General features: G+C 39.9%; 1 protein-coding gene across 1 annotated transcript; it reads right to left on the bottom strand.

The window, feature by feature from the left end:
* Positions 1 to 7145: 7145 nt before the first annotated feature.
* LOC140236767 (uncharacterized) lies at positions 7146 to 11265 on the bottom strand. Its single transcript, XM_072316697.1, has 2 exons — positions 10837 to 11265; positions 7146 to 8819 (listed from the first exon to the last, which is right to left on the bottom strand). Exons 1-2 carry the CDS (start codon positions 11256 to 11258, stop codon positions 8567 to 8569), a joined length of 675 nt encoding a protein of 224 aa, XP_072172798.1. The 5' UTR covers positions 11259 to 11265; the 3' UTR covers positions 7146 to 8566.
* Positions 11266 to 17059: the final 5794 nt, after the last annotated feature.

The raw sequence follows: 17059 nt of genomic DNA, 5'->3' as shown, positions 1-17059 counted from the left end.
ATGCATGATTTTCCCAATAGGTCTAGATAGTACATGTGGACACTGTGTGATTACATTTTCACAAAATTGGCAAAATATTGGAATGACAAGTTTGTCACAAATGTGTTGAATGTTCACCTTCCTTGACGTAGGTTTAATTGGATGAATAGGAGAGCATGTATCTAGGGATTTAAGGACTTTAACTTGACTTTGAACCATTCATACATTTAGGCATTGAGTAATTTTCAAGGTACAGGTGTGGAGAAAAAGTGCAATTTCTGAATTGAATAGTAAATTGTTACCATTTTCATCTGGCCCTTGACCCTAAAATTCATGAGATAATTACTTTCAGGTAGAACATGCATAATATGTACTAAGTTTCAAGGTAACTTGAGCCACTTCCGAGATATGGAGGAAAAAGTTAGTTCAGCACTTTCAATTGATCTTTGACCTTTTGACCTTTGAGGCAAAAAGAGAAAAAAAAAACTTTCCAGAGAATTTCTATTAGGTTACACACGCATACACCAAGTGTAAAAAAATAACTCTGCTGGCATTGCATAAATATGAGGGTAATAGTAAAATTTTGAAGTCTTGCACTTGACCTTTGACCCCTGACCTTTGACCCCATGAACCCTACATTCTCTAGATAATCACTTCCAGTCAGTACATGTATATACTATGTTCCATGAAGATACCTTGAACAATTTTCCAAGGTACAGAGAAAAAAAAGAAGTTTTAATATTTCTACTTGACCTTTTGACCTTTGACCTCATGACCCAAACTTTCACCAGAGAATCTTAATTGGGTAATACATGTATACACTAAGTTCCAAGAAAATATTTTCAGGCATTCAATAGATATGGTGGAAATAGTGAAATTTTATGTATTTGACCATGACCTTTTGACCTTTGACCTTTGACCTCGTGACCCAAACTTTCACCAGAGAATCTTAATTGGATAATACATGTATACACTAAGTTTCAAGAAAATATCTTCAGGCATTCAATAGATATGGTGGAAATAGTGAAATTTTATGTATTTGACCCTGACCTTTTGACCTTTGACCTTTGACCTCATGACCCAAACTTTCACCAGAGAATTTCAATTGGGTAATACATGTATACACTAAGTTTCAAGAAAATATCTTCAGGCATTTAATAGATATGGTGGAAATAGTGAAATTTTATGTATTTGACCTTGACCTTTTGACCTTTGACCTTGAGCATGTGCACCCAAAAGTTGATAGGCACAACTTCACCCCCTAATACACATACATGCCAAGTTTCATTAGGATACCTCAACAGGTTTCGATAGTTACCTTGTCCACAAAATTCATTACGGACGGACAGAAGGACGGACGGACGGACGGACAACCCGAAAACATAATGCCTCCGCCACCACTTCGTGGCGGAGGCATAAAAACAGCTTTTATAGGATCAAAACAGCTAGACAATCAAAATGGCAATACTTGCACCATCAAAATCTTTTCATGTACTACAGGATGAGGAAGGGTTATAGATATTTGCGATAGATATTTGATTCTGCAAAGAATATATATTCAAAACTAGAAATGTCGCTTTGGCGACTGGTATGCCTCCGCCATAATGCATGATTTTCCCAATAGGTCTAGATAGTACATGTGGACACTGTGTGATTACATTTTCACAAAATTGGTAAAATATTGGAATGACAAGTTTGTCACAAATGTGTTGAATGTTCACCTTCCTTGACGTAGGTTTAATTGGATGAATAGGAGAGCATGTATCTAGGGATTTAAGGACTTTAACTTAACTTTGACCCATTCATACATTTAGGCATTGAGTAATTTTCAAGGTACATTGTACAGGTGTGGAGAAAAAGTGCAATTTCTGAATGGAATAGTAAATTGTTACCATTTTCATCTGGCCCTTGACCCTAAAATTCATAAGATAATTACTTTCAGGTAGAACATGCATAATATGTACTAAGTTTCAAGGTAACTTGAGCCACTTCCGAGATATGGAGGAAAAAGTTAGTTCAGCACTTTCACTTGATCTTTGACCTTTTGACCTTTGAGGCAAAAAGAGAAAAAAAAAACTTTCCAGAGAATTTCTATTAGGTTACACACGCATACACCAAGTGTAAAAAAAAATAACCCTGCTGGCATTGCATAAATATGAGGGTAATAGTAAAATTTTTAAGTCTTGCACTTGACCTTTGACCCCTGACCTTTGACCCCATGAACCCTACATTCTCTAGATAATCACTTCCAGTCAGTACATGTATATACTATGTTCCATGAAGATACCTTGAACAATTTTCCAAGGTACGGAGAAAAAAAAGAAGTTTTAATATTTTTACTTTACCTTTTGACCTTTGACCTTTGACCTCATGACTCAAACTTTCACCAGAGAATCTTAATTGGGTAATACATGTATACACTAAGTTTCAAGAAAATCTCTTCAGGCATTCAATAGATATGGTGGAAATAGTGAAATTTTATGTATTTGACCCTGACCTTTTGACCTTTGACCTTTGACCTCATGACCCAAACTTTCACCAGAGAATCTCAATTAGGTAATACATGTATACACTAAGTTTCAAGAAAATATCTTCAGGCATTCACTGGATATGGTGGAAATAGTGAAATTTTATATATTTGACCTTGACCTTTTGACCTTTGACCTTGAGCATGTGCACCCAAAAGTTGATAGGCACAACTTCACCCCCTAATACACATACATGCCAAGTTTCATTGGGATACCTCAACAGGTTTCGATAGTTACCTTGTCCACAAAATTCATTACGGACGGACGGAAGGACGGACGGACGGACGGACGGACGGACGGAAGGACGGACGGACGGACGGACGGACGGACAACCCAAAAACATAATGCCTCCGGCACCACTTCGTGGCGGAGGCATAAAAACAGAGCGGATTTTCTGGATTTTCTTTTCGTCGTAACCAGAATTTCGTTATTACCGTGTTCATTATAACGGGAGTGCACTGTATACAAATGTAATGAGAACATTTTGAAAATTCCACAAAATTTCATTTTTGTAAAGGTACACATTCCATTGAATTGTTACATATGTCAAAGGTAATATTGTCACCCCTGCTTTCTGAAAGAGGTAAGTCAAGTGCTCTTTCATACACTGGAAAATGAAAATGTTACATTCTCCTTATTTTCTTTCTAAATACCGTCCTGCGATGACGTCACAAACTGTTGTAGACTTCTCATTTCATCTTAACCCATTCCTTGCGGCAACCTGGTATACCAGGTTTCCAAGATGAAGATAAGAGTGCCTACTTTTGTGGCCTAAATTCATGTTTCTTGTTGTAATGCCCAGAAAAATGGGTTTGATAAAAAGGTAAGAGTTCATTCTATCACCATATGTTCTCTTTCTACTGGAAAAATGTGTATATCACAGCATTATTACCCTTTTTCTGATTTAGTTCGTGCCTGCTTTGCTATAAAACTCATATGAACATGTACATAGCGATCGAAGCTGAGCTCCAGTAGATTTTTGTGTTCGCCGACCCCAGTTGTCCCATTCAAGTGCCGGGTTTTGTGTAGAACAACAGAGTCTGTGAGCCCATCAGCGCACGCTCTATTCATACCTTGCACTCGATCAATATTTTCATTGTTCAATGGCACATGTAGTTGACCATGGAAAGGGGATAGATACACATGTACATTGTACCACTTGACTGCTTTCGCTCAGGTGGATTACCAACCTGTCCGTTCTCTGTTGACGGGGAAAGAGAATCTCATTTGGGGGCATCTCAGACACTCAAAAAATTGCAGAAGGAACGGGTTAAGTTTGGAATGAGAGGATCTTTTGAATGGGTTGTCCCATTTTCCTCAAACTTCACTCATATGTTCTGCTTGTTATTACTGCATTCACTCAATCCAAATATTTACTTGGGTTTACATCATTCCAATGATTTTTGTCTTTGCGAGCTGAGCTGTGTTATCATGTGTATAATGTCAACTTCAGGTGGATAGAAGGATGATGTATTAAATCACATGAAGTGAAATGCACATGTACATGTGGCTGCTGTTTTTTTTCCCCCTTTTTTTTTTGGGGGGGGGGGGAGGGGGAGGGGTGTGCAACACTTACACCCATAGAAAACTGGCCTATAACAGAGACCTGAAGTGAGGATACTCAAAAAGGATTTTCTACATTAAAAACCTGCACTATTCTCATACTTTATATGATACATAAAATACAAAAACACACACAAACATACACATATCAGCACCCACAGAGACATAAATCCACACATAGAATTACAAATGCTATTGCATCGATTTTCTTTATTACGATATTTAAGAAATATGTTTGCACATTTTAATCCACACATGTACTTTGTACATTTATTTTCCCTTACAGCCGTCCTTCAATAAACATGCCTTCTGCAAATTCTGGACCATAAACTGCCAGACCAGCTGTTACTGCCAATGTTTACATGTCAACAATGGTTCACGGCATCCAATGCAAAGGTTGTGTGCACTGCACAGATCAATATCCTCGCAACAATCACCCCTGGGTGACACCTGCGGGCAATACGGCCTATGATACTATTTTGCTGTGTTTTGCAAAAAATACAGCAGGTTTTGTGGAAAATACTGTTTTTCTCACATCGTACATGTATAACTATACATGGACATGTCCATTTTCATCCCTCGGGAATATGGAATACTGCACTGCTGTTGGTTGCAAGGTTGACATCCCTTGACGTCTGCACAATATTTTGCAAGGGCTGACGGAAAATACTGAAAGCTGATCACCACTACAATGCACAGTATGTCCCCCCCCCCCCCAAAAAAAAAAAAAAAATTACAATCAGATTTTTGCATTGATAATACCCAATATGATTAAACTGTCTAAATGCTACTTCAGGGTCTTAAAATATAACATCTTAGCTGTATTTTGCAGAAAGCCCCATTCAATTTGGTTAAGCAGTCACAGAGAAATATGGATTGTTGTATTAAAGCATGTCACGAGTCTGATTCTTCCAAGTTTAGCACTTGGATGCTCTTGTGTGTGAACACAATAGACAGAACTTGGAGGGAAGAGATTCCTGACATGCTCTACAAAATTCCTAATTTCTATTTGACCACTGAAGCAAATTGAATGGGGTTTTCTGTAAGATGTGGGCAGTGAGTTATAGTTTTGTACCCTGAAATAGTATTTGGATTGATTCACTATTTTTTAAGTTATCATTGCGGAGGGTCCCATTGTAATTTTTTTGGGGGATACATACGGTATTCAGTAGCAACGAAGACCAGGAGATTACAGCATCACACATCCTGTTGCAAAATGTACTGTATACCCCAAAGATTTTGCGAGGATTTTATTTTCATGCATTTCGCGAGTCTGCTGCTATTCGCGAAATCAAAAAAAAAAAATGCATAAAATATGGACTCTGGTCCTGATATGAATGTGACGTACGGATACACATTTCTCCCTTCAGTACAGGACTCCACGATCGCAAATTTAACCATTCACAAACTCGTCAGAAAGTCTTGATTTGTGAAAATTTAGACTCGCAAAAACAGTACTGTATACGTCGAATATTTCGCGAGGTGTCTATTTTCACGAATTTCGTGAGTAAGGTGCAATTCGCAAAATTAAAGACATGCGAAAATATTGACTCTGATCCCGATGTGGATGTGCATTTCTCCGTTCAGTACAAGACTCCTCGATCGCGAATTTAACCACTTGCAAAATATATGGCATATACAGTATTCAATTGCCAATCTAAACAAGAGACCCGCGGGTCTAGCGCTCACCTGAGTATCGCAAGTTCACCTTTCACGCAGTCACTAATCTAAATTATTCACAGCTTTACTAAAATTTGACCAGGCATTCTCAAGTAGAACATGAAAATGTACAATAAGGGCCAAAATTTTTAAAGATTCCTTAATTTGGGGGCATTGGGGGCCCCTGGGGCCCACTGGGTGGGGCATGGTGCCCACTTTGATAAATTGAGATCCTGACCCCCTAGGGATGCTACCTGCCAAGTTTGACGAAAATCCATCATGAGGTTTTCAGGAAGAAGATGAAAATGTACAATTCAGGCCCCCATTTGGACCTTCCCAACCCTCCCCCCCCCCCCCCCCTGCCCCCAAGAGGGGCACCCCTGGATCTGCTATGAACAAACTTGAAACTACAGTCATTAATGTACTCACTCATAGTATTATCTTAGCTTATCTTAGAGAAGATTTTTAAAGATTCCTTCATTTTTTTTATTTTTTTTTTTGGGGGGGGGGGGGTTTGGGCCCCCTGGGGCCCACTGGGTGGGGCATGGTGCCCACTTTGATAAATTGAGATCCTGACCCCCTAGGGATGCTACCTGCCAAGTTTGACGAAAATCCATCATGAGGTTTTCAGGAAGAAGATGAAAATGTACAATTCAGGCCCCCATTTGGACCTTCCCAAACCCCCCCCCCCCCCTCCCCCCCCGCCCCCAAGAGGGGCACCCCTGGATCTGCCATGAACAAACTTGAAACTTCAGTCATTAATGTACTCACTCATAGTATTATCTTAGCTTATCTTAGAGAAGATTTTTAAAGATTCCTTCATTTTTTTTTTTTTTTTTTGGGGGGGGGGTTTGGGCCCCCCTGGGGGCCCCCTGGGTGGGGCATGGTGCCCATTTTAACAAAATGAGATCCTAACCCCCTAGGGATGCTACCTGCCAAGTTTGGTGAAAATGGGTCATGGGGTTCTCAAGAAGAATGAAGATGAAAATGTACAATTTAGGCCCCATTAGGACCCCTCCCGACCCCCTCCCCTGGGTCCCAAGGGGGGCACCCCTGATTCTGCCATGAACAAACTTGAAACTATAGTCATCAATGTACTAACTCATAGTATTAACTTAGCTCTATCACTTCTGGTTCCAGAGAAGAAGATTTTTACAGATTCCTTAATTTTGGGGGTTTGGGTCCCCTTGGGGGCCCCCTGGGTGGGGCATGGTGCCCATTTTAACAAATTGAGTTCCTAACCCCCTAGGGATGCTACCTGCCAAGTTTGATGAAAATCGGTCTTGGGGTTTTCAAGAAGAAGATGAAAATGTAAAAAGTTTACGCACGACGGACGCCGGACGACGCACGATGGACGCCGGACGAAGGGCGATCGCAATAGCTCACTTGAGCCTTTGGCTCAGGTGAGCTAAAAAGGCACATTAGACATTTCAACCACCTGACACTGATAAAAACTCAAAACTGTTTGAATGAATTGATGACTAAGTTTTACTGCTGAGTGACCTTCATTATAGATCTGTATTTTAATTTGAGATAATTTCCCTAAGATTTCACCCACATCAACCCAACAGATGGATGGATGTGCAGGACATCACCGTGTGATAGAAAGAAAAATGGAGATGCCCTCCAGTCAATGAGCCTGGTATGGATAGGACAAGTAATGAGGCAGAGCAGGCCGAGATGGTGTGGGCATGTGGCCAGGAGAGAAAAGACTCTTAGCCTCAGCAGATCCAGACAGGATATCGAGGAGAGCCATTAACCCGTTGAAGACTACTACCGAGTATACTAGGGCAGGTGTCCATGAGAACGCAAGTTACCGCAAAATCAGCTCATCCTCAATGGGTTTCAAAAGGCAATGACCTGTCCTACCTCACTAAATGGGGAAAAAAAGACCTTCACTGATGATGATGATGATTTCTCCAAACAGAATAAAACAAAAATAACTGAATAAGTTGGCATCAACAAGTTCTTACATTGGAGGCTTTTAATACTGTAAGAGTTCAATAAAACCAACAGCATCATCAGCAGTATCATCCTTTTCACATGTAACAGCTTTGGTGGCACTTGTCAGCCATACTGATATTGATATCTGTGACATGCAGCTGCCAAGACATCAATGGTGATGAACTGTCCCCTTCTGGTCTGTTAGTCTCCTATACTGGTCTTCCTTGCACATGTTCATCAGAGTTGTGCTCCCCTAAAACCATTCATATCCTTTGATCTTTCAGACACAGTGAGCCTAATAACCAGATCGTAATCATTACAAGCATTTATTATACAGTGGACTCCCATTATAATGAAGTCCCGGGACCGGCAGTTTTCTTTTGTTATATCGCAATACCATTATAACCGAACAAATAAACAATAAAAAAGCACAGTGTGGATAACGTCGCGCCTGAATTTTTACTTCATTGTAACTGGAATTTCGTTATAACCGTGTTTACTATAACAGGAGTACACTGTACAGTGAAACCTCGTAATAGCAAAGTTAGACATTGTAGCAAGATACCTGATATGAAGAAGTGATTTTGTAGGTCCCATTTCTTTCATATTGTATTACGGTACTTTATCCCTGATATAACGAGATGCCCAATATAACAAGGAAATTTCAGTAGTACCAAGCAGCTTATTATAGCTAGGCTCCCTGTATCTCAATATCCTGAAGCTTTCATGTCCACATCAGAAACCTTGTCCTAGGTCATTGACACACTTCTCATCACTGGGCCCTCGTTGAGGTGGCTTGGGTGGTCCCACATGGCCCTCCAGGTTCAGGTCATGAACGTACGAATCATGTCAACATACGACTGTTGTCCATTTGCCCAGTACTGGAGCGGTCGTCATACTTTAATGCCCCTCTTCTTCAACTCTTTCCTCCGCTTCTTCTCCTCGGCCTCAATCTCCTCCACCATCTGCTTGAAGCGAGGGCTGCGGGGGTCGATGGCGTACCCCAGCTTTTCCTTGGCCATGGCCAGCAGCTTGGCCCGCTTGGCCTGCTGGGCCTCCAGCTGGTCTTTGTGCTCCTGGACCTTCTTGCGGTAATCTGCAATCATCTGGGGCATCTTGGCCATGTTGGCTGCAATCATTTTCTCCCTGTAATAGAGCCAGATTGATGAACATGTTACTGGGATCAACTAAGAGTCACCAAGTTTAGGTAGTCTTCATACAAAAATACAGGAATCTAAAGGTTATATGATCTTATTCAAGAAACTACGGGGGGGGGGGGGGGGGGGCTTTCAATGTTTCTATTTCTTAGCACTGCTTTTCAGAACCTTTTTTTCAACGTCTATTGTGTAATTTCAAAACCACTTTAAAAAGACCACTGAGCTGTGAATAAACCATTAGGCCCTATATCTGATCTAGTTTGATAGAAAACATTTTGCAGCATCAGGATAATATGACATCACATAGCTTTACATGCTACCCCCACACTATCATTCCAAACTACAACATCTTATGGTCTATACTTAAAATAGCAATCACATGTCTGCCTCTGGTTTGTTACAGGCAATGTTGACCGGACATCGCTGTCATCAGCATCACATCCAGACACGACTATTCAGTTGTAGTCTTTTACACTGCACTAGATCTATACGTTTACAACACTGTATTTAATATCCTATAGTGCATCTTTTTGTTACCTTTAAAGCAAGCTGTCCATGATGATTTGACCATTAAACGTCTGCTACATGTGAATCCTATGCATTTGTGTGCGGTTGAATTTTGGCATGGGGAGGTCGAACCTTGGCATTTTTGCTTTATGTTTTCTACTATTCTAGCATTATCAATTCACATCACTTTCAATTATTTGCTGCTTTTACTCACTGTACAAGCTACTCTATTGACACTGATCAAAATCAGGATACACTGTGGTCTGTAGGTAAAACTTTGAATTTGAAAAATTTTAAAGATTTAAGCTGAAATACTGCACTCGACTGAGTACGAATAGACATTGACCGACAAGTATGTCTAAGGTGAAAACACAGTTCCTGTTGTAGACCCTATACAGGCCTATATTTTTTTCCAGATTCGTTCGAAAACCAAGCTGGAAAGAATAATAATAACCATTTTTATGAGGGGGAACTGGGTCGAAGTTGCGTTTCCACCACAACGGTGGAAACCATCGCAATGGCGTATGTATCAATGGTGTCTGTCTAAGAAGCGAACAACTGACCCAGCAAATGTCATTATTATAAATGAGAAGTTTTTCGCCTTAGACATAGGGTAACATCCCCAGTATTCGGTCACTTAAGCTTTTTTGCAATATTTTTCAAACTAAAATAATACATACTTACATCATATCTACAGCAATGTATGTGAAATATATCAAATTTCTTTAATCTCAACTTTCATTTTGTTAAATATCTCACAGAATTGCACAAAATCCCAAAATATTTCACCTTGAAAATTCCCCAGCATACGGTCACTGGCACCAGTATTCGGTCACGCGATGTCCGCGTTCAAAGTCAATGCGTGTTCAAAGCAGCTGAAAAATGTGCGCGCGCGCTACCTTGTTGGCGCAAAATTGCATCGGGGATGTTGCCGCAACCGTTAGTGACCAAATACTGGGGCTTCGGCACTTGCATTCAACCCTTGTACATTGGGACACTGTATCGGCACGTACGGAAATTTTGTTTTTCTTTTGCGTTTTTGAGGATACCATTACACTCGAAGCTTGCGATAGGCGAAAAATCCCGCGAGAGAACGACGTATTTCTTGATTTTTAGCACTTTTTCGGCGACCCGTACTCTTAAAACTGGGCTTTATCCAAGTGCGCTTTCGGAAAGTAACGCCGATTCTGCACTTTTGACAGTAAAATTTGGGATTTTGGATGGATTTTTGGAGGGGGCTAAGCTAAGGGAGTTTCCTGTTGTGAATGAGTGTGCAAGTATGTGAATTAATGTGATTTGCGTGTGTTGTGACAGTTGAACTTACTGGCTGGTGACTAGTGATAAGCATGATCAATGATGCAATGTAAGTGACCGAATAACGGGGGCTGACCGAATACTGGTGCCCTTAACACAATGGGCCTTAGCCTTACTTAGATCTACCCTACTTGTCGGTCAAGAATAGACATTGATCTAGATATGATTAGATTCTATGAACGAACCTCTTAAGTTCTGCCAAATCTGCTTCTCGCTTCTCAGCGGCTAGTTCTGCTTGCATTTCTTGGAGACTCTGGAAGTAGATTGCTTCTTCCTCTTTCAGTTTACATAGCTCCTCTTTGGTCGGCCACATGATGGCCGGATCAACCCCGGACGCCTTCCCGTGAGTAGCATACTGCCTCGCGTACCAGCCCCGAGTTTGTCTCCACGGCGGGTGCTCTGTGGGAAGTCTGGCGAAGGGTTCGTCAAGGAGAGAAATGTCGTACTCTTCCTCTTCCTCGACATATTCCCCCATTCCTTCTAAAACTTTGTCAGAATACAGTCTGCATGATGGAGCTGTTATTTGACTGGGATGACGGCAGACATGCAAACACGACGAGCGACTTGCTTGACGGGACAGCAGTACCAGCGCACGTCGAGCTATCATGGAAGCAGCCATGTTGCCTATTGCTGTGCGCAAATCAAACGCAGGGGGCGTGAATTATGAAAACACCAGTCACTGGGGAAAATCTCTTCGGAAAACACCAAAGAGTTCTCTCACACTGCATTACAGTACCACACTAATGTCTCTAGTACGTTGTAATATCAATATCAGTGACATTGACTGCCACTCATTTTATTCTCTTCGGTTTGGGTAATGTTGCCCCCCCCTCCTGATGTTTATTTCAGACCCAACGGGGGCCGGAAGGGGGAGGAGGAGGAGGAGGAGGATGCACAAATGGACATCAGTTTTGTTAGTTGATCTATGTGTAGACATTTTATAGCAATGCACCTGACTCATTCATACATTTTACTTACCTTGGAAATCATACCTTGGAAGTGGGCTCAAAGTTAATTTTAGGCGTGATATTTACCAAACTTATTTGCCCCCTCTGTGCCAATAAGGATGATTACTTTCAATGTGATAGGCTCTGTGCAGCTGGAGTACATGGACATTTGAAAACTTCATCAGGGTTATAGTCATCGATCTTACAGGTTCTTGCCCAAAATTTCTTTAGGTATAATAATAATAATAATAATAATATGAAATATTTATTTAGCGCTTAATACAACACGTTTCGAAGCGCTTTACAATGCTAAACAACCACACAAACAACCAAACAAACAAACATACAAATCAGCTTAGAATAACAAATGTAAAGCTTGTACAAATGCATACAGGGCCTACATAATCATTGATTCTGCTCTAAAAATAAATGAGTTTTAAGTTTCTTTTTGAAGATGTCAACGGAGGTGGAGGTCTGAATGTGAGTAGGGAGAGTGTTCCAAAGGTATGTTTTGAATGTGTTGCATATTACCTATTGCATCATTTTTTTTTTTCTTTTTATACTAGTATTTGGAAGTTTCTCTCCTCCCCCCTCCCCCGAAAAAAAAAAAAAAATACGGCCAACATAAGTTGTTGGTTTTAAGGCCGAATAGGTCTATTGCCTAGGCCTTATATACCCCCTCAGGTGGTCATCCGTACCGCATGCGCGTTCCCGATTTTTCGGGAAAGGGGTATATTTTCGGGGCTCAGCTCGGAGAGAAAAAAAAAATCCCCTACTTTATTCTTTAAAAAATAGGGAGTCTTTTATCACCCCCCCCCCTGAAATATTTCTAATTAGGGGTAGTTTACAAATCTTTCCCAACATCTTTCAGATATGTCCATGGCATCTGTAGAAATCCCAGTCTGGACCCTGAGTGAAGGAATATAGTGCTGCAGGCAGTGAAATAGGCCCATTACATCTTCTCTGATCATACATTCAGCATGAGAACGTCTCTAAATGTCTTCCTGCCCATTTTAGGGTTTAGGTTTAGGGCTAGAGTTTAGGTTAGGGTTATGATTAGGTTAAAAAAAAAAGAGGGTTAGGGTCAGGGGAAGGTCCGGGGTGTTATGAATAGGCTTATACCCGTGCGTGTATACAATATGGGTTTGTACTCGTGCTGGTGTAGGCCTGTAGGCTGTGACTAATATTGCCGATCAACCCTCATGATTCCTCGGTACGGATTTACTCTCATGGTTTGAATATAATAATGATGTGGTTATTGTTCCATCTAAATCGTGTATAAATCTTGAAGTATTATGATTCTACAATGTCCATGTCTGTTCAGATCTCTGCTGTCTGTATAAATCCGTGAGGTAGGCTATACGCAATTTAGGCATTATTCGCAAGTATAACCTATTTAACTCGTTCAAAAAAAAAAAAAAAAGTCCATCCTCTTATAATCGTCCCGACTTGACTTTGGTAATGCACTCCTATTTCAGCTACCATGAATCTCAACTTTCACGGTTACAAAAAGTGCAAAATTCAGCATCTCGCATTGTTACCCTTACCAGGAGAAATACTCACATTACCCCTGTTTTGTCCTCATTGCATTGGTTACCCGTCGAATCTCGAATTGTATTTAAATCATTATTGTTTGTTTTTCATTGCATACGCGGATCTGCCCCAGAGTACAATGTTAATTTGCTGACATTTTATAATCTTCCCAGATGTAAGATCATCCGATTGTCGATTGCCTGTTGTTCCAAAAATGAAGAAATCATGGGGATCGGTCAGTTGCACATGCTGGACCTCACCTATGGAATCAGTTGCCTCAAGCTATCCGTCACATTTCGAATGTTGACTCCTTTAAAATTGCCCTTAAGACTCATTTTGTTTGTAACCGCTTTCCAGTAGAATTGTATATTATAATTTTTTTCCATCATTATTATTGTTTCATTCATTTTCATGTGCAGGTTTGTGTAAGGATTTTTGTACTTCATAACTCACTTTTTCTATAACTGTATGCGCCGTGATCACTTTAGTTTTATGTGAAATTGGCGCATTATAAGTACCCTGTATATTATTATTATTATAATTATTATTGTTTTGAGTTTGTCGGACTTACTGGGAAAGAACTAATGCTACGTGTTTTTTTTTTTTCATACAAGGACGTTTATATGGTAGTCAATACACGTATACCCAGCAACTACTAGCAATTCACCACTACAATTCTCTGCAACTTTTGATGATCTCCATCCTATACATCTTGCACAGATGTGAAAATGCTGTATTTCATCTAAAACGTCTAGTCCTTGTCTAACATTTTTTTTTTAAGTGAGCTTTGTTATTTTCAATCTTGCCATTAAAATCTTCAATGAAAAACCTCTTCATCTAACACACACAAGCCTTTTCAAAAAGCCTCTTTCGTGATTTTTATCAAACTTAAAATTTTTAACGAGCCCAGAAATCCTCTTTTTTTAAAAAAACTGAATGGAACAGTCGCACACGCTCAAATACTAATGTTCCAGGATGTTTGATTATTAATACAGACACGCATTCTACACGCACGTAACACACATTATCACACAACCAACCACAATACTGTATTCTTGACTGCAAGCGTTATAGAGCCCAGAATTCATATAAAGTCGACAAGCAATATTATTTTGACTCCACAAATGAGTTTGAGATTCAGTGCATGGAGGGATTCTTAGGCCGTCTTGGAGATATTGAACTTTGACTTCAAGTGTAATTCAAGTGTAATTCAAGTGTAATTCCACAGTTTTTCATGTTCATGTTGGCTTCAACAACAAAAACAAAATAAAATAAATCAAAAGTCAAATGATCTGATTAACTATCGAAGTTTCATTCCTAAATAACTTTTGTTTCTTAATATTTTACGGTCCATCTATGCATGGTAAATGATATTTGCCCATAGTATCACCTGCTTTGATATAGGCTTCGGGTGTCGGGGATAATATCCAAAATCCACACAAACGCCACTCATATCCAGACACACACAAAATGAAGTTTCATTATTCGCACAACAGATACAGTGATTGAAATTTTGATAAACGCGTGTTCACATTTCAACGACCAATAGATAACTGTTGATCTTGATGGTTATACACAAACTAAAAAATTGATAAACAGGAAGAAGAAGGACAAAGACCGCTTGGAGCCGTATTGCATTTACTTAACAAAACAGTCCCCGAAGGAGCACAGTCCTTCTCGTACAATAAATTATTTTTCCAGTTATTATTATTGGCAACATTCATGACATACTCCAAAATAACACAAGTAAGAATTAAGAAAGAATGAAATGAGCAAGATTTTGTTTGAAACATTGATATTAAGAGAACCGCATGTGACATGTTTAGACTATAATATACGGGATATTTCCAATTATTTTGAAGGCATTAAAAATTAATGTTTGTGAAATGCCATCATACAAATCAAACGATGTTGCAAAATTGCCATGGTGCTATACACTATATAAGGAGACAAATTTTGGTGGCAGAGAATTCTCACGAAGATTAACTTTAACTTTCTGCAGCCTTGCAAAACCATCACTTCTTTTTTCCTGTTGTGAGGGAGTCAAAGGTGTCCTCATTTATTTTTGAAAGAAAGTCGTTATGTCAAAGAATGCAAATTTATTTATATTACTTTGTATTACTTACGGAAATAAAATCATTTTGAATTGAATTGAACGTGAAATGAATCTTTGGGATCAGCCGTAGAAAGACCAATGTTCTATGTTGATCCCCCCACAAACTGAAATGATTGCTTTATGTTGTGTTTGTCTGTTGTGTAATTGTAATAGGTTCAACATTTCCTCTTTTGTTCCAATGTTATACTGTGTATGTATCGTTCCTAGTATCCTTTGTATTAATGCTTTTTATCAGGATGTGGAAATAAATGAAATGAATGAAAAAAATGAATGAATTTAAAACGACTGCAGTTGGCAAAAACGATGGTCCGAAAACGCGGAAATGAATGTGAGAATGCCATCACGTCATAAAGTGTTATGCTACCAAAGACAATTCTTTATTTTATTTCACTTTTCGAATGGTCCCGCCAGGCGAAAACGCGTTTCAGCAAATTCACATTACATCGTTAATCATTATAATTGATTATGTTCAGTTAACTAAAACACTGTATGCCGTTCGCGGGATGCCGTTACAGAAAAAATAATTGTTTATAATGTTATTCTTTTAAAGTCTTTTTTCGATGAGGGTAGTAATGAAATTGATATTAAAGAGAGAGAGAGAAAAAAAAAACCCACCAAAGACAAACAAACTATAAAGGGTAAGAAATTCACAAAATCCATTCTAAGGCACAAATCATTCTGACTTTTTAGTATTACCGCCCTCAATCGTTTGGATACAAACACAGTCATACACAATGTCGCGACACTACAACCGACCATAATGGCACGTGCATCCTTAGAAAATCATGCGTTGTATCGTCTCATGGACAGTATTTATGTCGTAAGGCGGGCTTTCCCTCTCTCGTTCCCTCTCTCACTCGGGTAATGCTGGTAGCGCGCTACTTGTCAGGATGCTTGCTACACACACAATAGAGATGCTCGTCCACGACTTGAATTTGAGGGTTGAAGGATTTTATTCCCCCGCACTGCGAGAGTCACACAACTTGAAGCATATAAAAGAAGGCGAAGAAGTAGAAATAGAAGAAGGTGTGAAAAACAGAAGAAGAGTATAACTAGAAGAACAAGACACAGTAGAAGACAGTAGAAGAAGAAGACTAACAGAAGAATGACTCGAAACAGAAAAAGACCCCTACACAGGCAATACCAAGAGAACCACTCGACGTTCTCACTCCGCAATGTATACCCTGCGGACGACACCAACGGCTGCTGCACTGCCTGAAATATAGAGCTTGGTTTCTCCTCTCAACGTACCCAGACACTTGGTACTGTCACTGGTTCAACCCGAGAACCCCTCGAACGGAGAAACCAAAGTCTACTTTCAGCTTTCTTGCAGCCACACCCGATTGACTGTCCACCTCACTCAAGGGTCAGCACAGCAATGGAGCACATGGTCAAGTTCTTTATCATATGAGGGACACGCTTGACCGACTCACCCTCATCATCACTCGATATCCTTCCCCTCATCTCGCCCATTATACAACAACCCTTATGTGTACAAGTTCCAATTAATAAGATATACTCATTACACCAAACATGAACATTGAAATTGATTTGATGTAGATTTCCCACACCAGATAGTTATTCCAACATACTGGAACTATTTCTAACACATGAGTATGAAGACATTCATGTTCATTTACGGTAGTTCGGTCCTACCTACCAGCACCTTTTGCCACCTTACAACACAGATTGGTGACTAATCTTTTGTTCTCTACCCCAAGGACAATACATGGTCAGGTGTATAGTGCAACACCTTTGTTCTGGTATCGGCTTGTAGCTGTACTCTTGTGCCTTGGTGTTACACAGGTGTAC

This window comes from Diadema setosum, chromosome 13 (assembly GCF_964275005.1).
Source record: "Diadema setosum chromosome 13, eeDiaSeto1, whole genome shotgun sequence".
NCBI classification, from domain to species: Eukaryota; Metazoa; Echinodermata; class Echinoidea; order Diadematoida; family Diadematidae; genus Diadema; species Diadema setosum.
Note: the sequence above shows the minus strand (reverse complement) of the source record. Positions and strands in the feature narration are given on the sequence as shown.